Source organism: Rhinatrema bivittatum, chromosome 4 (genome assembly GCF_901001135.1).
Source record: "Rhinatrema bivittatum chromosome 4, aRhiBiv1.1, whole genome shotgun sequence".
Taxonomy (NCBI): domain Eukaryota; kingdom Metazoa; phylum Chordata; class Amphibia; order Gymnophiona; family Rhinatrematidae; genus Rhinatrema; species Rhinatrema bivittatum.
This window is the reverse complement of record NC_042618.1, coordinates 431,992,012-432,015,560: the sequence shown is the minus strand read 5'-3', so window position 1 is coordinate 432,015,560 and position 23,549 is coordinate 431,992,012. Positions and strand designations below refer to the sequence as shown.

Here is a 23,549-nt window from a genome sequence, read left to right as displayed (position 1 = left end):
CTCAGCCAATCAGGTGCCTTCCTGTGCGCCGCTTACTCCAGGTGCAGCTGTGACCCTCGCGCAGTCAGTGCTGGAGTCGGGGACGGGCCGCGTCGGGCAGGTAAGTGCGAGCTTCTCTTCTCTTTCTCTCCATGCCCAGAGCCGCAAGTCCGCCTCAGCTTCCGTTCTCATTCTGGCATGTGTCCTGCTCTGTCTATCCCCGGGAGCAGGACCTCAGCTTCCATCTTCATCCTCGCATGTGCCCTGCTCAAACCTTCCTGCTCCCTTACTTTCTGTTTCCTGCCCCTCCACACCACCGCTTTCCAGCTCCGTATACCCCTTCTCTGTTGTATGTCGTCTGCCCCCGTCCCTCATTCAACCCTCCTTTGCTTCTTGTCCCCCACCTCCCGGCTGATAAAATACTACAGTTGGAGGGAGCTGCATCCCCGGATCTGCTCAGCCCCCTATCATTCCCCTCCCCGGAGAATCTGGGAGTCAGGAATGGTTCTTGTTCAGGCGTTTTGGTGCTGAAAGCAGGGACTGCATGAGGCTCTGGAATCCGTGGGCTAGTGCTCCTTGATGCGTGGCTACCGAGGGCAGCTGCAGCCCCTTGCGAGCTGCTCGGATGGGGCCACATTGAGGTGATGGATGGATTAGGGGAGGGGGTGCGCAGCTGCCCATGTGCAGATGGCTGGATCGGGACAGATGTCCTGCCTCAGCCTTTCACTGGCACACAAAAGTCCCGGGCGAACAAAAGAAGCTTCAGTGAGTGATGAAAGGGCCAGTGTGCGGACTGCTGCCCCTCACCCTCCAGCACAGAGCTCCGTGTCTGAGGCAAAGATTGATAGGAGCTTTTTAGAAAGGAAAGAGCTGATTTCTCTGCAAGTCTTGACATTGTTTCAGGAGCAGACTTTAAGCTTTTCCTTACTTTTTTGACCCTTGACCCTTCGATACAATGTGGTAGACAGTGGCACCTCCTGTGCTGCTTTCTACTATCCTTTTTTTAAAGAACTCTTTAATTTAAATTTTTTACAGATTTTTTTTAATATACATTAGCTTTGAGCACATCCCTTTCTGCAGGGGTGGTGTATGAAATTGGCTCCCCTGGTGCCTAGCTTGGGAAAGATTTGGGGGATTGCTGGGGCACAGAGTAGGGATCCTGCTGTCATTCAGTCTCCCATTCCAGCAGGATTTTGGACTGCCCTCAGTCGTCCTAAGGCCATTCTGATGCCTATACCTTCATTGCTCGATTCTAGCACTTCAGATTGCCAAACTATTTTTCCTTTTTTCAGTGGATGTTATCCCATAGAAATACTGAAAGTTTATTTCAGTGCTGAATACTTAGCATTTGTTTTGATGACATAACAATAAATATGCACCTAGAAATGCGATGATGGAATCTGCTGATCTTGCAGCAGAGTGTGAAAGCCTTGTTTAGAAGTGGGTCAGGATGACAAAACCTTCCATGTGCCTGCACAGCGCAGCTCCCTGACTACAAGCTCAGATATGCACAGCTTACGGGTTATCATCCTAATGGCTTTCTGCACAAGGCACATGGAATTCTGTCTTGTCTTTCTGTTGCAGCTATCAACAAAGACCTGCTGTAGGCTATAGTTGTCCTGTCATCTGTTGGCATCAGCCCCAGAATGAGCACAACCTGAGCTTTTTATGTTTGGACAGTGCAGGAGTTGAGGATAAGTAAAAATGATTTTAATTATCATTTGGAGAATATACGGAAGCCAAAGTCAGGGTGTGATCATGCAGAGTGCAAAATCTGCCCCCTCCCCTTTTTTTTTCCCTTCATTTACAGAAGAGAAATATGAGCCATCTGCATATCTAGATTTCCTTTGATTTTTGGAAGTGGGCTTTGGTCCTGTGTACATGAAATCTGCTAAAAACCAAAGTGTTCTGGTTACAAGTTAAAGAATAAAAGCTGAACAGGAGCATTTTCCAAATTTAAGGAGCGAGATTTAGCCTTAATTGGAAACAACGCTATTCTTAATATTTTGCCTACCAGCATGGTGCTTTTCCAGAATGTTTCACTTCAGGGGATGGTAGTTTGACACCTTGTGGATCGCTGCTACAGGCACCCACAGCCGCAGTGTACAAGATGGGTAAGAGGCAGGCAGACAAAAACAGATGCACAATGTTTTTTGGTTTTTTTATTTGCTTTCATGAGACACCTTGAAATATTCCTTGGAGTGCCCACCCTTTTCTGTGTATCCTGAGCAATAGGAATGTCACTTCCTCACAGGTGTGGCCCACTGCATCTGCTCACAACTGTGATAAAGCGTGGTGCATAAATCACCTAACTAATGCATCGTTCCTTTGTTTTGAGGATAAATTAGAAAGTGGACACGGCGTTCTTCAGTTAGAAGTCCTCCATGGCTAAGGTGTGCATTTAAGAGCAGTATACTAGGTGTCCCCTCTGTATTAAGGGGTATGCAAAAACTTAGTGTAGTAAAATCACAATATGCATTCCACAAGAGCACTTTGAGGAATACGATAACATTTGTTACTGTGTAGGGTAGTGTTGGTGCATAAATGGTAACACATGTGAACCGCATAAGGAAGAATTAGTGCATGAAAGGTAATATGCAGTGTTAGTGAATGAATGGTAATGCACCTATATGGCACTGTTAATGCATGAAAGGTAGCACACGTGTGTGCAGCCGTGCTAATGCATAAGACCCAAAATACCTGTGTACTAACTGGCCCAAAACAGATGTAAGCGTGTTTGGATTTGAAGCAGCCACATATGTGCATGGTTTGCCCCACATTGGGACCTTTCTACTTAGTGTGTTACTTTTACTACACAGGTTTGACAGTCCTGATTCTTAGGAAGGAGTTGTAATTCCCTGACCTGAGCCTTCCGCTGGCAGCCATGCACGCCACAGCTGGCGCCTCGTTTGTGTGGGGAATGGGCGCATTGGTGGTATTTGGAGGTTGCTGTGGTTACATGTGCTGTTCCTTCTCGACTGCTGGAAGACATTTTGTTAGAGAATGAAAGAGCATTTACTTAAACATCCAAAGCACCAAAAAATATCTTCTCCTTTTCTTTGACAACAGTAATTTTCCTCAATCCTTGCCATACTGTTTGCTTGCCTTGGTAACATTTGTGGGTCCTGTTAGAGCAACACACAGAGTCTGCAGCCGTTGTGTATGCAGGTACAGTCTGAACTCTAAAGGCACCTGATTCCTTTACAGCACTCCCTGCTTTTCCAGTACTGAGACCCCCACCCTCCATACACACACACACACACACACACACACAGCTCTGCCAATGCACCTCACTCCTGCCCTGCAGCACCCTCTGCCATTCTAGTACTGACACCTACCCCAACATATATAGCTCTGCCAATGCACCTCACTCCTGCCCTGCAGCACACTCTGCCATTCTAGTACTGATACCTACCCCAACATATATAGCTCTGCCAATGCACCTCACTCCTGCCCTGCAGCACCCTCTGCCATTCTAGTACTGACTCCCCACACATACACAGAGCTCTGCTAATGTACCTCATTCCTTCCCAGCACCCTCTGCTGTTCCAGTACGGAGACCTCCACCCCCCATACACACACACAGCTCTGCCAATGCACCTCACTCCTGCCCTGCAGTACCCTCTGCCATTCTAGTACTGACTTCCCACACACACACACACACAGAGCTCTGCTAATGTGCCTCATTCCTTCGCAGCGCCCTCTACTGTTCCAGTACTGAGACCCCCACCCCCCATACACACACACACAGCTCTGCCAATGCACCTCACTCCTGCCCTGCAGTACCCTCTGCCATTCTAGTACTGAGACCTACCCCCAACATATATAGCTCTGCCAATGCACCCCACTCCTGCCCTGCAGCACCCTCTGCCATTCTAGTACTGGCTCCCCACACATACACAGAGCTCTGCTAATGTACCTCATTCCTTCCCAGTGCCCTCTGCTGTTCCAGTACTGAGACCCCCACCCCCATACACACACACACACACAGCTCTGCCAATGCACCTCACTCCTGCCCTGCAGCACCCTCTGCCATTCTAGTACTGACTTCCCACACACACACACAGAGCTCTGCTAATGTACCTCATTCCTTCCCAGCGCCCTCTGCTGTTCCAGTACTGAGACCCCCACCCCCCATACACACACACACACAGCTCTGCCAATGCACCTCACTCCTGCCCTGCAGCACCCTCTGCCATTCTAGTACTGACTTCCCACACACACACAGAGCTCTGCTAATGTACCTCATTCCTTCCCAGCGCCCTCTGCTGTTCCAGTAGGGAGATCTCCCCATAAGCACACAGCTCTGTCAATGAACCTTACTCTGGTCCTGCAGCACCTTTTTCTCTTCCAGTACTGAGACCTCCCACACACACACACAACACTACCAGTGCACCTCCCTCCTGCCCTGCATTGGCACACGTCTCTGCCAGTGCATCTTGAATCAGAGGTTCCTAAACTTTCCTCTCTTCCAGAGTTAGGGTGGTGTATTTTGGCAGAAGGCTCGCCTCCTGCTTCTTTCACTTTTTCTTGTTAGTCCAGTCTAAAGGTATCACCTGATTAAATATTGTTTTTGTTTCTATTTGCCAGTCTTTCTGCCTGTCCTTCCTAAAGCTGGGCTCCTTTCCCAGGAAAGGCAGTGCATGTTGGAGATGGTGAGCGTTGCTCTTTCTGTGTGGTCCTTGCTTTCTGCCTAGACCAGCACCTGAACCCTCATCTCCTGTCTGGTGCAATGCGCGGGCTATTGTGATCCTCCCACCCCTTTTCCTCTTCCTGAACTCCAATAGGGATGCGGCTAGTGTCGAGTCGGTAATCTGTTTTAAAACTGTTTTTTTCACGCTGGCTAAAACTTTTTATTGCTTCATGTGTATTTCATATTTCTGAAAGTGAAACATTTCCCTTGTTTCTCTTAAGGAAACTTACACTGAATTGTTTTCTGAGCTGCCGTAAACTTCAGCCTTGCGTTGTTCCACGATGCAATGAGAAATCTCTCCCTGCTGCTTTCTCCCTTATTCCAGTCTGTAGTGTATGACCGTAGTGTCCAGAAGAGAAGGTGTTTTAAAGGAAATAACCTGCGTTGAATGTAGCAATACCAGGATCTCTGGCTTGCATTAGGAACTGTAGTTGGTAGAAAGCATGAGGTTTGGAGTCGGAGTCTCCTCGGTCTGATGCGAGGCTGCTCCTTGGCGGCGGCGGCTGCTGCAGACTGTTCTGGTGATTGTTGGAGACGGCTGTTGCTATCATGGAGACTTGGGCTAGAACTTGTTCAGGAAGAACAGGGGAAGAGTATTTCTTGATGTAAAAAATATCAAAGCAACTACAATGCGGGGAGGGGAGCGGCGCCGTGGGCTGTCTTGGATGGCACTTCATCTACCCCTGAAATCATCCGCAGACCTGGCTTGGACGGAGGAACTGGACAGAGATCTAGTCATAGAAAGGAAAAGGGGGGAAATGGTATTGGTGGGAGATGTTAACTTGCCAGATGTGGATTGGAATAGCCCATCGGTGGAGAGATCCTGAATTACTTTTATTTTATTTTGTTTTGTTTCACTTTTAATGTATGTTGCAAAACCTTTTGAAGTTTTGTTCATTATGCTGGGTGATCCCTTAGAGACCAGGATAACAGTATAAGAATGTTTAATTTAATTAAATACCTTCAAGGCACTCTCCTCTGACAGATGGTAATGAAACCCTTGAGAGAAGGGGCAATACTGAACCTGCTGCTTATGAATGGTGAAAATGTTTCTAATATCCGGGTAGGTGCCCACCTGAGCACCAGTGATCATCAGCGGATGGGTCTGATATAACGGCCAAAGTGGGCAGGAGTCCTTCAGAGCTTAAAGTCCTGGATTTCAAAAATAATGGGGAGGTACCTGAAGGAGGCGCTGATGGGGTGAGAGGGGGGTCGGTGAATTGGAAGAAGCAGCGTGGGCTAAACGACAAGGGCAAGATGTCTTCATGTCAGGAAAGTCAATGAAAAGTAAGAGGCCAATGTCTCTGTCTTCATGTCAGGAAAGTCAATGAAAAGTAAGAGCCCAATGTCTCTGGTTTTCCAGAGACATTGGGCTGAAAAGGTAAGGGGCAAAAGATTAGCATTCATAGAGAAGAGTGGATTTCAGAGGGGCAGTACTGGGAAGAATATCTGGTAAAGCTGAAAGAAGCCGGAAAGGCAGTGAGATTGGCGAAGGCGTGCGTGAAAGAGCAAGGTATTGTCACCGAATCAGGGATGCGCAGAGGGGGGATTGCAAGACCAAGGGAAAAAAGGACTCGTGGACGGCGATGAGGAAAAAGCAGAAACGCTAAACCAATATTTTTGGTTTAGTGTTCACTGAAGAATTGCTTGGAGCTGACCACCAGTTGTTGGCAGGGGTACCTGTGGGTAGTGAGGTAGATGTTGTTTTTTGTGTGCCACATTTCCATAAGAGAGGCTCTGTGCAGAGCTAGCAAGATATGAGACCAGATAGGATTATCTTAGGATATTAAGGGACCTCCGAGACGTTCTGGTGGGGGCCATAGATCTGTGATGGCAGGAGTCTTCCCGTGAGACACGAGAACGGTAGATATTGCCCATTTTTCATAAAGATGGACCAGAAGGGAGGACAGAAACTAAAGGCTGGTTAACCTTACTCAGTGGTGTGAAATGTTAATGGAGACTCTACAGAAGACAAGGATAGTGAAGTACCTAGAATTCAGTGGGTTGCAGGATCGAGGTAGCATGGTTTTACCAGAGGGAGATTGTGTCAAACAAACTGGATCTATACCTTTGATTGGTTAACTAGAGAATTCGATCAAGGACGAGCACTGGAGGTGGTTTACTTGGATTTCAACAAACTGCATGGGAGACTCCATAAATAAACAGAGCTGCCTGGGGTGGATCCCAAGGTGACGGAATGGATTACAAACGGATTGTGTAATGGACAAGTGGAAGGAGGGTGATGAGTGTCAGGAATTGGTCCTGGGGCCGATTTTGTGAGTGAGATTGCAGAGGACTTAGAAGGAAGTTTGCATTTTTGCCGATGACACTAAAGTCAGCAACAGGACACCCCTGAAGGAGTAGACAGACAAGAAGTGATCTAAGAAAACTTGAGGAGTAGTCAGGTGCTTGTCAGTTAAGATTCAGTGCAAAAAAAGTGCAGAATTTGGGGGTGCAGAAATCCAAGGGAGAAATACATAGTAGGGGTGGGGGAGATACTGATGTGTACCAACCAAAAGAGAGACTTTGGGGTGATAAGGTAGCAAAAGGTGCAATCAGGAAGTGGCCAAAGCCAGAGGAATACTAGGGGGATGATGGGAAGAGGCATTACCAGCAGAAAAAAAGAAAATATGCATAGGTGATGAGACCACTTCTGGCGGCTGTTCCTCTAAAAGGATAGAGCTGAACTGGAGACGAACCAGAGAAAGGCAACCAAAATGGTGTGGGGTCTGCACCATAAGCCAAATGACACGAGACTTAAACGTGTATGAAAGGAGAATATGATATGATATGTCCAACGAATAAATCACTACACGGTCAACTCAGAGGCCCTGTTCTGAGGGTGAAACGAGGTTCTCGTTGGATGTGGATGTACATAGGATGGACATAAATATGTTTAACAAAAATATCAATATGTATACATGATTAAAAAATATCAAATGCAGTAGATTAGAACATGTATATGGTTTAAATAGAAGCATTAATTGTATAAAATGGATGTACAATTACTTGAATCAATTTTCATTGTTTAATATGATGGTGATGTGATTTAAAACACATGAATGAGGTGAGGTATCATCTGGGTCATTAGTATGGAAAACCAGTAATGTTAGGCTTACGTGATCATATTTTAAGAGATATGTGGTATGAAAGGTATGAGTGGTGTGAATGAAGGGTAATGTATGAATGAAGTGGGATTTTTTAGATATATGTAAGCATTGTGGTCGCATAGCAGTGTGATGATGTAAATAATGTTTAAAATAGTTGGATAATAAAATAAGTGTGGGCATTATATTTTGCCGAGTGCCTCTGAGCTGATTGTGTAGTGTATTAACATATCAGAGGAAGTGCATGTTTATTTTTGACCTGTCAATGAATAAATCGGACATTAGAAACAAACACTTTTTCTAGAGAAAAGAATGTTCTAGAAGATGACTCTGGAACAACATCTGAAAATATTACTTCATGGAAAGAGTGGTGGATACATAAAATGGACTCCCATGGGAGACAAAAATGGTAACAGAAATGAAAAAAAAATAAATCCATGAGATAAACACAGAGGATCCTAATGGCTAAGAGATGAGGGTAGAACCAGAGATCACTATGATGATGGCAGACTAGATGGGCCTTAATGTTCCTTATCTACTGTCTTATCCTATGGTATTGGTAGAAACAGGAATGGGAGGTTGCAGTATTACAAGGGGAAAGGTGATAAGAACAAAAGAAAAGGCAGCGAAATGGAAGCAGGACACTGCAGATCAACACCTAGTAAAAGGACAGTATCCAGGGACAAAATGAATTCTGTATTGGGATACCACTCATTGGTGTCCAGTCTCCAAAGCCGAGCTACAGAAGCAGATCCCATGTCTGCTAAAGACACCTTTCTGCCTCATGACTTTCCTCCAGGTAATCAGCTGTTGCCTACATTTCAGGAATCAGATTTTATGTTTGCCAGCCAGTGCTTAGTCACACATTTAGAATACCCAGCATGCAAATAGCGAGACACAAAATGAGGAAACCTTACTGGAGAGTAGGCCTTGAAAGGTGAATTTGTTTTGTAATTGCAGGAGATGGCTCCAGATATCAGTTTCAGGCTAGAGGGCATGGAATGATGAAAGCTTAGGTTGAAGAGTGCCTAGCACTTTCAGATTTTTGCCCTTTTATGCTCTCAATGCCAAAGAGTGACTCCAGGCCTTACCACAAGGCAGCGCAGAGACCCTGCAGAATCACCCACTGGTTTTGGGATGCATGTTTAAGTTACCTGTGCCTCAGATGCCTCACTTCATTCCTAACCAGGGCACAGATATGAGAGCCAAGGGTGTGAGACCCTGCTCTGTACAAGGGAGCCCTATATAGAAACTGAGTGCCAGTCGAGTCAGCCTGGCAAAATGCCACCTACAAAAATCAAGCCCAATACTGCCGTAGCACTCCTGACAGTCTGCTTTCTCTGTCTTGTGCTTCACTCTTAATAACAGCAGTAGGGAGGCTCTTACGTTACTTGCCATGACTAATTTTGTTAATTTATTTTCTTATATTGGCATATTCGTAACCTTCATAGTAGCTCATGCGCAGAATGAAGACGCCGAGCATCTCAAAGGCTGCATGGTGTTGTGGGCCAGTTTTAGGAAAGATATTTTCTCATAGGAGGGACTGGGAGAAACCCCTGGATAGATTAGCCCTTATCCTGGAGCTATGCTGAGGCCTTGTGGGTTGAAGGAACTTAATGAAGAATCTAATTGTTCTGCCACCGTAAGAGTGCAGACTGCGACATTTTCTCTTTTAATGGTAAAAGGCAGCCTCGGCACACCGATCGCGGGCAGTAAGATCAAGATGTCTGGTTTTAATGGTGCTTCAGCCCTAATTCTCCATTTCTCCTTTCCATTGTGAGGAAATCGACTTCTTGATCCGTCTTAGCCGCCTCGGTCTAAGTTTTATAAAATTACTCTCCATAAGAAGGGTTGTGCCAGGTCAGACCAAGGTCCATGGAGCCCAGCATCCTGTCAGGGTCACTTGGACGTATGCAGCAGATCCTAATGAGATCCATTGCCCGGCTGCTCGCTCCCAGGTGGTGTTTACTGCATCTACCTAACTGTTAATGAGCCCTGTGCTACAAACCTTTTCTAAATTTAGCTTATTAGCCTTCACTGCATCCTCCGGCAACAAATTCCACACCTTAATCTTGCGTTGACTGAAAAAAACACTTTCTTAAATTTTGTTTTAAAGCTGCTAACCTGCTGTCTTTGCTTACTGGTCAGTCCCTGTCCACAAGGCTCCAAGCTCCAAAGGCTAAGTATATTATATTACTGCCCGACAGCTTTGAAAATATAACCAAAAGTTCTGTGGGAATGTATTGTGGGGGGTGTCTTAGAGGAGAGCTTGGGCTGCTGCTGCACTGAAGGGCAGATAGTGTGGAGTAGTGATATTGAATCAAAGCGCTGGAAAAGGAAGGGGAAAAAATGAAATAATTCTGCTTTCCTAACAGCAGGATGCCTATCTTGGGGAGGGGCTGTTCCTAGTCACCAGCAGGCAGGTCGACTTGGGAATCCCAGGGACAAGTGCCAGTCTGCTTACTGGTCAGTCCCTGTCCACAAGGCTCCAAGCTCCAAAGGCTAAGTATATTATTTTACTGCCCGATAGCTTTGAAATATAACCAGAAGTTCTGTGGGCTTGTATTGTAGAGTAGTGATATTGAATCTTAGCAGCGCTAAAAGGGAGGAAAATCCCCCCAAAAACAACAAAAAAAAAAAATATATATATTTACCTCTCTTTAAGTAAACAGAGGATCCTAAAAAAATCCCTATAGCTCCATGGAAGCTAAAATTATAGTAGCTAATAACTGTTTAATTCCCACCCACCCCAGGGTTTGTCCTGCTTATAATTGGTAACAAGATTATTTGCTAATTTCATAATTCTCTATCAAATCAAATGAGCAAAATGAGGAATATTCAGTGTAACAATTGTGGAGCCTTTATCTTGAGGAAAAACATCTGGAAACTTAGGGCTTGCCCCATTTGTTCAGAACTCTCTACCATGAAAAAGGAATTGGCTCACCTTAAAAGATGAATTAGCTGCAATAAAGTATCACCCACTTTACAGAATTCAGGAATCGTTTCACCCTTACCACAAAAAATTCAAAAGCCCAGAAAAAAAGTGGTTTTCACTGGGCTCAGATAGAATTAAGACCTGTGACCAAAGACACCCATTCTTCACAAGTGTGCAGCCCACATGTCCCCCGTCCCACTTACACAGGGCATAAAGGAACCCAAGAACAAGTGGATTAAAGTGGACTCTGGTAGAATAAGACCTGTGAGGCAGAGACACTCAGGTGACACAAATACAAAATGCCTTCTCTGTCTTAAATAATAAAGAAGCTCTAGCGAGGGAGACTGAAGTGGTATCTGAAAGGAAAGAAGAAACCCCATGCACGCAGAAATTAAATTATAAAACCAATAAACATAAGAAAAAGCTCATTTTGCTGGGTGACTCAAATCGTCAGAGGTACTAATATGGGAACTCTTTTTCAAGGGAAACACTATGGTAAAAATCCCTCCAGGATGGTAGAAATGCTATTCAGATAGTCGATGCAATCCAAGAGGGAAGGACTCTGAAGTTGATATTATCATCCATCTGGGAACCAATGACCTTGCTAGAAACAGCATCCAAGTGATACAGAGAGATTTCCAGACTCTGGCGAAGCAGATTAGTCACATGGCGAAGACTAATGTTTTTTCAGAAGTGTTACCTGTTCATGGCAAGGGGAAAGAGAGGCTAAGCCATATAGATAACGTCAATGCATAAGTTTTGGAAATATTGGAGGCTGGGGCTATGTGTGGAACAGTAAAAGGCTCTATGTCAAAGATGGCTTACATCTGTCTGTGGCTGGAAAAAGGATCCTAAGAGAGAAATTCAAATCCTATGCCATAAGGCATTTAAACATGATGATGGGGGAGGCAGAAGGGAATTGGAATGTTACCCCCGAAATCTAAAGGAAATGGGTGAAGGGAATAACAAAAGTCAGCTGAAAAAGGCACAAAAGAAGTCCAAGAAGAGCAGTAACCCGAAGGAGAGAAGCTGGAAAGCTATAAGCACAAATGCTCATAGTCTAGGCAATAAAATCCCAGACCTGCAAGCCCTAATGGTGGAAGTGGACTTGGACATTGTTGCTATTATGGGGAAATGGTTCACTGATTCTCATGACTGAGATACGGCCATACCGGGCTATAACTTGTTAAGGAAGGACAGAAGACAGAAAAGGGGGAGGAGTAGCTCTTTATGTCAAAAACAATATCCAAGCAACTGAACTGCAAGGAATGTGGGGTAGAGAAGAAACATTATGGGCCATCCTAAAAAAAGATGATGGTGCATCCATTTTTACTGGAGTGGTTTATAGGCCTCCAACTCCAATGAGATCTCTGTCTAGTTCTTCCGTTTAAGACATCCAAAAGATAGGTAAGAAGGGAGAAGTGTTGATTGTTGGTGATTTTAAGCTGCCTGACTTAGACTGGAGAATCCCTTCTGCAGAATCTAACAGAAGTAGAGGGATAGTTGATGCCCTGCAAGGGGCTCTGTTCAAACAAATGGTAATGGAACCCAAGAGGGAGGGAGTTATACTCGACCTAGTGCTCACTAACGGGAGAATATCTTTAATGTCCGGGTGGGTGCCCAACTCAGCACCAGTGATCATTAAACAGTACAGTTTGATATCGCAAATAGAATACAGAGAAGTCTCACGAAGACCCGAGTTTTGAACTTTAAAATTACAGACTTTGTTGAAATGGGGAAGTACCTGGAGGTAGAACTAGAAGGCTGGGAGAAAATGTGGAACAACAGTGGGTCAAACTAAAAGGAGCAATTACTAAGGCAACTAATCTATATGTTAGAAAAGTAAACAAAAGTAAGAGAAATAAGAAACCGATCTGGTTCTCAAAGGAGGTGGCTGATTAAAATAAAAGCAAAAAGAACAGCATTCAAGAAATATAAAGGATCCCAGAAAGGAACACAAGGAAGAATATCTGGTGAAACAGAGGGAGACAAAGTAATCAAGAAAGCAAAAGTTCAGGTGAAAGAAAGGATTGCCAAAGAGGTAAAGCGAGGTGACAAAACATTTTTCAGATACATCAGAGAAAGGTCCAAAGTGGTTTAGTGAAATTGAAAGGTGAAAAGGATCAATGTGTGGAGAAAGACAAAGAAATGGCAGAAATATTAAACAAATACTTCAGTTTGGTTTTCACTAAAGAAGACCCTGGAGAAGGACTGTCATTAGTTAACAAGACCAGTGGATGGGGTGGAGTAGACAATTCTCAGTTTACAGAAGTGAATGTATGGGAAGAGCTAGGAAAACTGAAAGTGGACAAAGCCATGGGGCCTGATGAGGTTCATCCCAGGATACTGAGGGAGCTCAGAGATGTGCATGACCTGTTCAATAGATCCCTGGAAATGGGAGTGGTGCCAAGTGATTGGAGAAGAGCGGTGGTGGTCCCGCTTCACAAGAGTGGGAGCAGGAGGAGGCTGGAAACTACAGGCTGGTTAGCCTCAGCTCAGTGGTGGGAAAGTAATGGAGACTCTGAAGGAAAGAATCATCAACTATCTACAGTCAGGAGGATTGCTGGACCTGAGGCAGCATGGATTCACCGGGGGAAGGTCCTGTCAGACAAATCTGAATGATTTTTTTGATTGGGTGACTAAAGAATTGGATCAAGGAAGTGCGCTCGATGTGATCTACTTAGATTTCAGCAAAGCCTTTGATACGGCCTTGATTAGGAGGTTTGTGAATAAAATGAGAAGCTTGGGAGTGAGCACCAAGATGGAGGCATGGATTACAAACTGGTTGACGGATGGAAGACAGTGTGTGATGGTAAATGGAACCTCCTCTGAAGAGAGAACGGTGTTAAGCGGAGTGCCACAAGGATCGGTTTTGGGACCAGTCCTGTTCGATATCTTTGTGAATGACATTGCGGAAGGGATAGAAGGTAAAGTTTGTCTTTTGCAGATGATATTAAGATCTGCAATAGAGTGGACATGCCAGAAGGAGTGGAGAGAATGAGATGTGATTTAAGGAAGCTTGAATGGTGGTCGAAGATATGGCAGCTGGAATTCAATGCCAAAAAGTGCAGAGTCATGCACATGGGGTGTGGTAATTCAAAAGAGCTGTATGTGATGGGGGGTGAAGGGCTGTTGTGCATGAAGCAAGAGAGGGATGATAGCGTCTAGTGATCTAAAGTCGACGAAGCAATGTGTCAAGGCAATAGCTAAAGACAAAAGAATACTGGGCTGCATAGAGAGGAATAACCAGTAAGAAAAAGGAGGTGGTGATCCCCCCTTGTACAGATCATTGGTGAGGCCTCACCTGGAGTATTATTTTCAGTTCTGGAGACCGTATCTCAAAAGGGACAGAGACAGGATGGAGGTGTCCAAAGAAGGGCAACAAAAATGGTGGGGGGTCTTCATAAAATGACTTATGAAGAGAGGTTGAAGGACCTAAATATGTATCCCCTGGAGGAGAGGAGGTGCAGGGGAGATATAATACAGGTTTTAATGTTGCTCAATTGACAAACCTTCTCCATTGGAAAGAAATCAGTAGAACTAGGGTCACATAATGAAATTCCAAGGGAGGATGACTCAGAACCAACGTTGGGAAATATTTCTTCATGGAGAGGGTGGTGGATGCCTGAAATGCCCTTCCGGAGGAGTTGGTGAAGACAAAAATGGTGAAAGATTTCAAAGGGGCATGGCATAAACACTGTAAATCCCTAAAAGCTAGAGGATGGAAATGAAGAAAAGAGTGCATGGGAGGTAACTTGCTGGTGTGCTGGTTACTTAACCAATAAGCCTTCATACTGTTGATGCAACTCCATTATTGCTCTCTGCTTTTAATGGCAGGGGAAAAGGGGAATTAGTTTCAGACAGCAACCAACAAGACATTGAATTTTATGGTCTGGGAAAACAAATAAGCATGGGGGTAACTTGCTTATGTGGCTGTTACTACCTTTAACCAATAAGCTTTATACTTGTGATGCAACTCCAACATGGCTCTCTTCTTCAACGGCAAGAAGTAACGGGGAACTGGATTCAGACTGCAGCCAACAAGGGCCCTGACTTTGATGGTTTGGGATACTAAGTATGGGGGTAATTTGTATGGCATGGCAGATGCCACCCCCTGATGCTACCATTATGGGGGAGACCTGTATGGTGCGGCTGATGCTACCATAAGTTTGCTGGGCAGACTGGATGGCCCGTTTGGTCCTTTTCTGCCGTCATTTCTGTTTCTATGTTTCAGTTCACGCTAAAACAAGACACAAAATATAATCACGTTAAAACAAATATTACAAACCCTCTCAATACTTCTCAGTAATTCAGTGTTAAATTAAGACAGCCTTATGTATAAACCTTTTACCGTCCTTAAAACCCAGTCCCTGAGCTAGAGCATCAATGAAAATCTAACACTTAAAAGCAAAATTCAAATCCTGTAAACAGACTAATGCCTGCTCGTTCTATACCTTCACTTTATTTAGTAGCAGCCAGACAATCAAATGCCTTTGTCAATTTATGAAACATTTTCAGGGCATGTCCCCTCCTACCTGTTCCACCCCACTCGTGATTTTGTACATGTCTGTCATATCCCCTCTCCACTGTCTCTCCTCGAAGAGCTCTGACCTGTGGTCAATAGCAGAATTACTGTATACAGATAATCTTGGGGCTTTTGATACTAAAATAATTTAGAAGCATATGCATTTATTCACCTGTTATTACACGCCGAATATTTTTCTGCTTACAAAAGCTGTAGAATTTAATTTCTCTGCCACCGTCCCAGTACATTAAATATCTTCACCCACTGGGAGCTGTGTTTTCTAATGCTGACGGGCAGGGGCTGCCTGCTGTGACTGGCCTGTGTGCTTGCTGTAAATGATTAAAGTAATTATTTCTCTTTGTATGTGTGTCTCAGATCATAAGCTCTATGGATAAGGGACTTTATGCATCTGCAGAGTGCTGCCTACACCTAGCAGCGCTATAGAAGTGTTGCTGTGATCATGCAAGCAGGTCTTCTACCTGGCTAACGCACTATTCAGTCACAGTTATCCTCCTGCTAGTGCCTCGGTCCAGCCCGATTTTATTTTACAAAGACTCTCTCTCTCAGACCCGTGTCAGCTGCCAGTATAAATGTAGTAATCGACATGTCTCATTCCCATGGAGAAAGAGAGAGCTGCGATTAATGCAGGCAGGGGCAAAGTGAATTTAGAGAGGAGCTGGATAGGTTGATCGGGTAAACTGCAGCCGGAGCGCGGCGGGCTGTCTCCTCTGGCAGAGTGCCATTGCTAACACACTTTCTGCAGATTGGTTCACAAAGCCCAAGCCCCTAGTCTGGGCACCTGGAGCATTCCTTCTTCTTGGTTCCTCTTACCTGATGTGTTCGCGTTTAAAACATTTTTTTTTTTTTTTAACTATTTTGAGAGAAGGATGAGAAAAGGAAGCAGAGTGCAGAGTCCATGGCTTCCTCAGCACCTGAGATGAAATGGTTCTAGTCCTTGCCCCACGCTCAGGAATCAGCTTTAAGCTAACAATTCTAGCTCAAGCAAAGTCGGTGAATCCAAACTCTTTGTCTGTAGCTTAAACTACAGCAAATAGCTGCCAGGCTTGGGGAGTGTGGAATGCACTCATACTTCTAAGTCAGTGTCATCTATACATATTAAAATTAGTTTTAGCCTCAAAACCCAAAATGAAGCAGCACTAGTTTCAGAAGAGTAGGATCAAGAAATGGGCCACCCAGTGTCAGATAAATGAATGGTATGAAGCCAGGGCATTCAATGGATTTTATTTAAAACACATTAATAATCTTCTTTTTTGAAATCTTGCCATATTAGTCATCTTAAAAGTGTTTTGTTTGTCGGAGCCACCTTGGCGCTCTATGCAGATAAAACGAGTTCCTGTTTTAATGAAGACCTCGGGGTGTGACAGATTCATTGTACTGGGACCCCAGGTTAAAATGTCCCCCAGAAATGGTTTATTTTGTGACTGACATATTAACAACAAAAAATCATCCTGTGTGACGTAATCTAGAAGTCCTTTTTTTTTAAAACAAATCCAGTATTCTATAATGATCAGAGGAAGGGCCTTAAGTCATTGGCATATGGGTCCTCTGCAGGATCTCTGACCACTTCCAGGATAAATGACCTTATTTATTCTGCAATACGATGCCAAGTCTTGGCCTCTGGATGAGGAGAGGAGAAATATGCCTGTGATGGTGACCTTTCCAATGCTTCTCTTTCTATCCCATAGGAAAGCCCTGCAGTGAGTTGATTCCAGTGACTGGTAGGAAAGCAGCTAGTGGCCTGAGGCACGGGGAGAAGTCTGAATGCTTGTTAAATATCATTTGATTTTTCCGTTCTCCATTAGTTCATCTGTCCTGCTCCTGAAGGCTGAAGGAAGTTGTAAATAATGTGTAAGTTTAAAAAAAAAAAATTGAGTTGCAGCTGAAATCAGGTTAAGCAGAGAGAAGGAAGACCCTGCCTGTTCATTTTAAAAGCAGGATTATGTCTAAATGTGCAGGGGCTGCACAATAAAAGGCAGGACTGTGTCCTGGAAGCCCCAGTCACTTGAGGATGAGACCGGAAGAGGGACGCTGGTATTTCTCTCTCTCTCTCAGAAGATGAAAGGCATAAGCTGGTGTGGGGATAACCACACTCCCCTAGGACACTTGAAATCAAGCAAGAAAGATCTTTGCAGTTGGTAAGGGTCCCATCGCTAAGCTCATCTTCCAGAGGGATGGAGTATTCACGTCAGTACTGTGTATATAGAAATAGCCAGTGCAGCGATCACCATTGCATTTACTATGTTTCTTGAGAGGGACTGGGGGGACCTGCTCAATGCAGTGCAACTAGTTATCAGGGACTGACTGCAGGGAACAAGCTATGCATGCTACAGTTATGGGTGGGGTGTGTTCTGCAATAAGGGATGGCTGGATGCCAGTTTGGGAGTTACTGAGGCCGGCTTTTTTACTATAATTCTTATTCCACAGCTGTTTCTCCAGTATCCACTTCTTTCCATCCAGTAAGGGATGCCCTGTTTCTGCCACCTAATCCATTGACAGGGCATGCCTTGGCAGCTATAGCTATCATGAAAAAGCTGGTACCTGAAGCCCATAGTCTGACAACACAATAACAAACAGGAAATGCCAGGTCCACTGATAGATAAATATATTGCAAGAATAGATTTTGTAAGGTGTACCTGACACTGGCCAGAAATCATCTTTTCAAGGCACTGGTGCCAGCTTTCTCCCTTCACCCACTCTGCTTGATAACTGAGGAAGCACTGATAGACATAAAGGGTCAGCCTATATCTGCCAGTCTGTCTCATGAGGGACTGGCACTTTGAGACTGGTTCTGATAACTGAAAAGAAACATGGCACATAGACACCGCTGATTTTAAATCCCATCTTTGCAAAAGGATTTCAGAATGAAATATGTGCTCCTTCCTCTTTTAATGAAGAGGATAGAGTAAGTTTCTTTTTGTGTTTACAAAATACAATCGCACTAATCATTTTATGAAGTAACATAACTATACTGCCCATGTATCATGTTTCAGCATTTCATGGTAAAATATTTATTTATTTATTTTTCTGCTACTATATTATTTTGGCAATGAATGAGAAGGGCATTTACCATTTTGAGCTGCATTATAGAAAAGGGACACCAGTACTTGCCAATGCAAATGATTTGGGGAAAGTGGGTCACAGTTTAAGTTCTGGATGAGGAGTATTGGAAGCAATTTCATCTAGTGAAGTGAGACTTTCCATATTTAGCTTGGAAACAAGATGGAGAGATTAGAAATAATAAAAAAAAAAAACCAAACCATACAATCAGGAGTTGTTTATCTGAACTTTGTGATTTTTAGTTCTGAGAGCTCTGGGTGTTGAGGAAAGGAAGTTGTTGAAGTCTTCAACCTCTGATCTAACAGCTGTCCTCATCTGCTTTGCAGGCACGTCTGCATCCAGGGATTTGGCAGAAGGGACGGGCAGAGCAGGGCCTCGTGCCAGCGCTTAGGACGGAGACACAACTCTTCATCACTTGCTCATTCCAGCCTGAAACTACCAGCTTTCAGCCTTCAGATAAAGTTTTACAGACACTATTCTTCTTTTTTTATATTTCTGCTTTACAAACCAATATTGGGTCTAACTGGATTTTAGCAGGATTCTGGTTCCACCTGCTAGCAAGCCCAGCATGGCAAGGATTAGTGGTTTTGTACTTGTAACTGCCTGTCAGCTGATGCTAGGGCTGCTGCTGGCTTCATTAACTGGATCTTCTGGAGCAAATAACGAATGCCCTCAGCTTTGTGTCTGTGAAATAAGGCCATGGTTTACACCGCAGTCCACTTACAGGGAAGCTACCACCGTGGACTGCAATGATCTTCGCTTAACAAAAATCCCCACCAATTTGTCCAGCGACACCCAAGTACTTCTTCTGCAGAGTAACAATATCGCAAGAACCACGGGAGAGCTGCAGCAGCTTTTCAACTTAACTGAGCTGGATTTTTCACAGAATAACTTCACCAATATAAGGGATGTAGGTCTTTGGAACCTCTCTCAACTTACCACTCTGCATCTGGAGGAGAATCAGGTCACAGAGATGACAGATTATTGTTTGCAGGACCTCAGCAACCTCCAGGAGCTTTATATAAACCACAATCAGATCAACAGCATTTCTGCAAATGCCTTTGCAGGCCTAAAGAACCTCCTGAGGCTGCATCTGAATTCCAATCAACTAAAAGTTATTGACAGTCGCTGGTTTGATTCTACACCCAATCTGGAAATTCTCATGATTGGGGAGAACCCAGTCATAGGAATCCTAGATATGAACTTCAAGCCACTGGCAAATCTGAGAAGCCTGGTGTTAGCAGGGATGTACTTGACTGATATTCCTGGAAATGCTTTGGTAGGCTTGGATAACTTGGAAAGCCTTTCATTTTATGATAACAAGCTGCTAAAGGTTCCTCAGCTTGCCCTTCAGAAAGTTCCCAACCTTAAATTCCTAGATCTTAACAAAAATCCCATTCACAAGATCCAAGAAGGAGACTTTCAAAATATGCTTCGCTTGAAGGAGCTTGGGATCAACAACATGGCAGAACTGGTCTCCATTGACAGATATGCACTAGACAACCTCCCTGAACTTACCAAACTGGAAGCCACCAACAACCCCAAACTGTCCTACATCCATCGCTTGGCATTCCGCAGTGTTCCCACCCTGGAGAGCCTGATGCTCAACAACAATGCCCTGAATGCGGTCTACCAGAAAACTGTGGAACTGCTTCCCAACTTGCGGGAGATCAGCATCCACAGCAATCCCCTGAGGTGCGATTGTGTCATCCATTGGATGAATTCCAACAAGACCGGTATCCGTTTCATGGAGCCCCTGTCCATGTTCTGCGCCCTGCCGCCGGAGTGCCGGGGACAGCAAGTGAAAGAAGCCTTATTGCAGGATTCCAGTGAGCAGTGTCTCCCCATGATTTCCCATGACACTTTCCCAAATCATCTCAACTTGGATGTGGGAATGACTGTCTTCTTGGACTGCCGAGCCATGGCGGAGCCAGAGCCAGAAATTTACTGGGTCACGCCGCTGGGAAATAAGATCACAGTGGAGACTCTTTCAGATAAATACAAGCTGAGCAGAGAAGGGACCTTGGAAATCTCCAATATTCAGGTGCAAGATTCAGGCAGGTACACCTGTGTGGCTCAAAATACAGAAGGTGCTGACACAAGGGTTGCTACTTTAAGAGTTAATGGAACGTTGTTGGATGGGACCCAGATGCTGAAAATCTTCATTAAGCAAGCAGAGACTCACTCGGTCTTGGTTTCCTGGAAGGTCAATTCTAATGTCATGACATCCAATTTAAAGTGGTCCTCTGCCACCATGAAAATAGACAACCCTCACATTACTTACACTGCCAGGGTCCCGGTGGATGTGCATGAGTACAACTTAACTCACTTGCAGCCAGCCACAGAGTATGAGGTTTGTCTGACAGTCTCCAATATCCACCAGCAGATGCAAAAATCCTGCGTCAATGCCACCACCAAAAGCCAGGCTTTTGCGCTGGACATCTCTGACCAACAGACAAGCACTGCCCTGGCGGCTGTGATGGGCTCCATGTTTGGGCTCATCAGCCTGACTTCCATCACCATTTATGTTGCCAAACGGTTTAAGAGGAAGAACTACCACCATTCCTTGAAAAAGTATATGCAAAAGACCTCCTCTATCCCCCTGAACGAGCTGTACCCTCCTCTCATCAATCTGTGGGAAGCAGACAGCGAGAAGGACAAGGAGGGTTCTTCTGATGCCAAGGCCACCCAAGTGGACACTTCTAGAAGCTATTACATGTGGTAACTCTGGAGGGGGGTGGGTGGGAAAGGAGGATTATTTTCTGCTTCTGGTAGTAGGGAGCACAAAGACTTTTTTTTGCTTTATTCTGCAAAAGTGACAAGTTTTAAAGATGTTTTGTATTTCTGACTTTGCTAGAACTGTGGCAGAGTGGTGCACATGGTGGAGATTTCAGATTTTTTTAGTATAGCGTATCGCGATGGGTTTGACACAATGGCATCTCCGCATAGCATCCAGTTGTTGTTAGTAGTCGTGCTAAACTTACTACAATACAGTTCTAACTACAAGTGGAGAAGCAACAGGCTCTTAAGCAGAGTTGTGCGTGTCTGGGAGAGATTGTTACAGATAGTCGGACATGGCCCTTAAGTCCTCCTGTCTTTGGGAACCCCCTTAAAAAGAGATTAGGCGGACCTACAGCCTGTGAGCTCAGAACTCCTCGGAGGGATGGGCTCGAGGAGACTGGACCTCTTTCATCTGTCTGAAGGATATTAGCTGACTGGAATGTAATGTTGTATCAACGAGCTGAATGTTTTGATTTTGAGCAAAATAATTTTTTGATTTTTCTTTTTGTAATAGATTAAGAAATTTTAGCTTTCAACTAACTGGTGATTATAAAAGTATATATCGAGCCTTTTCTTATGTAACAAACACTAAACGGTAAGTGTTATTTTCTTGTTTTTATTATAATTTGTAGGTACGTGTAAAAGGAGTTGTTTAATTCACCAGAGGGTGGTATATGCTGCAGACAAAGCTGGAGTAAGCGTCTCTTTGCTAGATAGATCCTTAGCTCTAATGGATTCTAGTTTTTTAGTTTTCTGCAGGTTAGGATTATCCAAGCTGTAAAACAATTAGAGATCTGTTTACTAAAGGTTTTCTCCAATTTGGTGTCTATGGGAGAAAAGTAGTTAGTAAATAGGGCCATTTGCAAAATGACATTTCATTAAAAACAAGCTACTTCTTATTTTGTAACCAATCATTGTCCTTCAAAAGCACAATTTGAGGAAAGGCCTCAGTAAAGACGTCTGTGTGCACTGGAATATAGAAACGCACTGTCACATATAGATTATTTTCTATGTTAATAAACTTTGTTTTATTTATTGTACAAACTAATTGTATGATGTGTCTTGCTTTTGAATTCAAGAAAAGGCAGGTTTTGACCTTTTTTAATCTCCAATTTTATTTCTTTTACATTTCTTATATAACCACACACAGTGGAGACGTCCATTCTATGTGGTTTACAATATATCACACAATATAAATTAAAGGAAACAACTAAGCACAAAATAATTCCTGTTAAAATAAAACTAGAATATAAAATCAGCAGAAGGGCAAAGGGGACAAATGGGCCTTGTTTTTAGCGAAGCTTTTGTAGTCTGTAACACTGTGAAACTCCTGTGGATAGGCATTCCAGGTAATAGGCCCCACAACGGAGAAAGCTCTGCGACCAGTAGACTGTAACTCACCCCTTTGTAAAAGAAGTCATATTGAGTGGAAATCTATCCTCTGGGTGAAAAGAACATGGAGATTTGTATTTAATAAGCCGGTCAACTAAATAAGAAGGACCCTCATCATGGAGAGCCTTATAAACCAGTGTTCTCTTAAAACTGTCCAGTGCAGCTGATTAAGAATAGGTGATGTATGATCTCAAGCAGAGCAGACCACTATTGGGCATTTGGAGCAATTGCAAAGCCTGAGTATAATACTTTGGCAGGGCCACCTAAAGAAAATTACAATAGTGGATAGTAGTCAAAACAAAGGGCTAGCACCGTACAAAATCATCAGCAGGAAGATTGTATCTCAAAGACCGTACCATTCTAAATGTGTACAAGACTGATCTAATAACAGCACGAAGTAGAAAACTGCATCGGTTGGCATGCCCAGAACCTTAGTGGTATTGCTGAAGATAAGCTGTACTCCGCAATGGATAGACCCAATAGCTGTTCTGGTATTGGACTCTTGCCTATCCAAAAGGCTTCTGTTTTCAACCAAATTTAAATGAAGATTACTGCTGCCTAACGAGCTTTTCGCAACCTTTCAGCAATTCTGCAAGGCATCAGTGGCGGAAGAGACAGGCTTGTACAGTATGAGGATAGAATAGCGCACAAAGGTCTGAAATAAAGATTAAATAACAGAGGGAAGTGCAGAGCCTTGTGTTACTCCCAAAGAAACATCTTTCTGAGACAAAATAACACTGTCCGATTCGAGCCTGCAGCTGAGGGAGAGAAAAGATGTGTAGATCGGTGTTAGATGTGTTCACCTATACCAAAAGCACGGAATGACTTACACTATCACAATTTGCAGAGAAGTCAAGAGATGACAAAAATCAATAAAATCAGCTCCTGATAGCAACAGAGTTTCTGTGCTTGATGAGAAATCGTAATAGTGAAACCATTGCCAATCAAAGAAGGTTAGAAATTGTTTTGTAACTAGATAATGCCTCAGCAGGTACATTTCTCTTTTTTAATTAGGTAACCAAAGCCTTTTAAAATAAATTAGGACCTATACCTTCCTTT

The 23,549-nt window shown here is 44.0% G+C and overlaps 1 protein-coding gene across 2 annotated transcripts; it reads left to right on the top strand.

Moving 5' to 3' along the window:
* LRRN1 (leucine rich repeat neuronal 1) lies at nucleotides 1–22,136 on the top strand. Of its 2 annotated transcripts, none has more exons than XM_029601468.1 (2): nucleotides 1–100; nucleotides 18,644–22,136. In XM_029601468.1, the coding sequence occupies exon 2, from the start codon at nucleotides 18,886–18,888 to the stop codon at nucleotides 21,040–21,042; it is 2,157 nt and encodes a 718-aa protein (XP_029457328.1). In that variant the 5' UTR covers nucleotides 1–100; nucleotides 18,644–18,885; the 3' UTR covers nucleotides 21,043–22,136. The 2 variants fall into 2 exon arrangements, with proteins under 2 accessions (XP_029457328.1, XP_029457329.1); XM_029601469.1 differs by lacking the exon at nucleotides 1–100 and adding an exon at nucleotides 16,974–17,108.
* The last annotated feature ends 1,413 nt before the right edge of the window (nucleotides 22,137–23,549 follow it).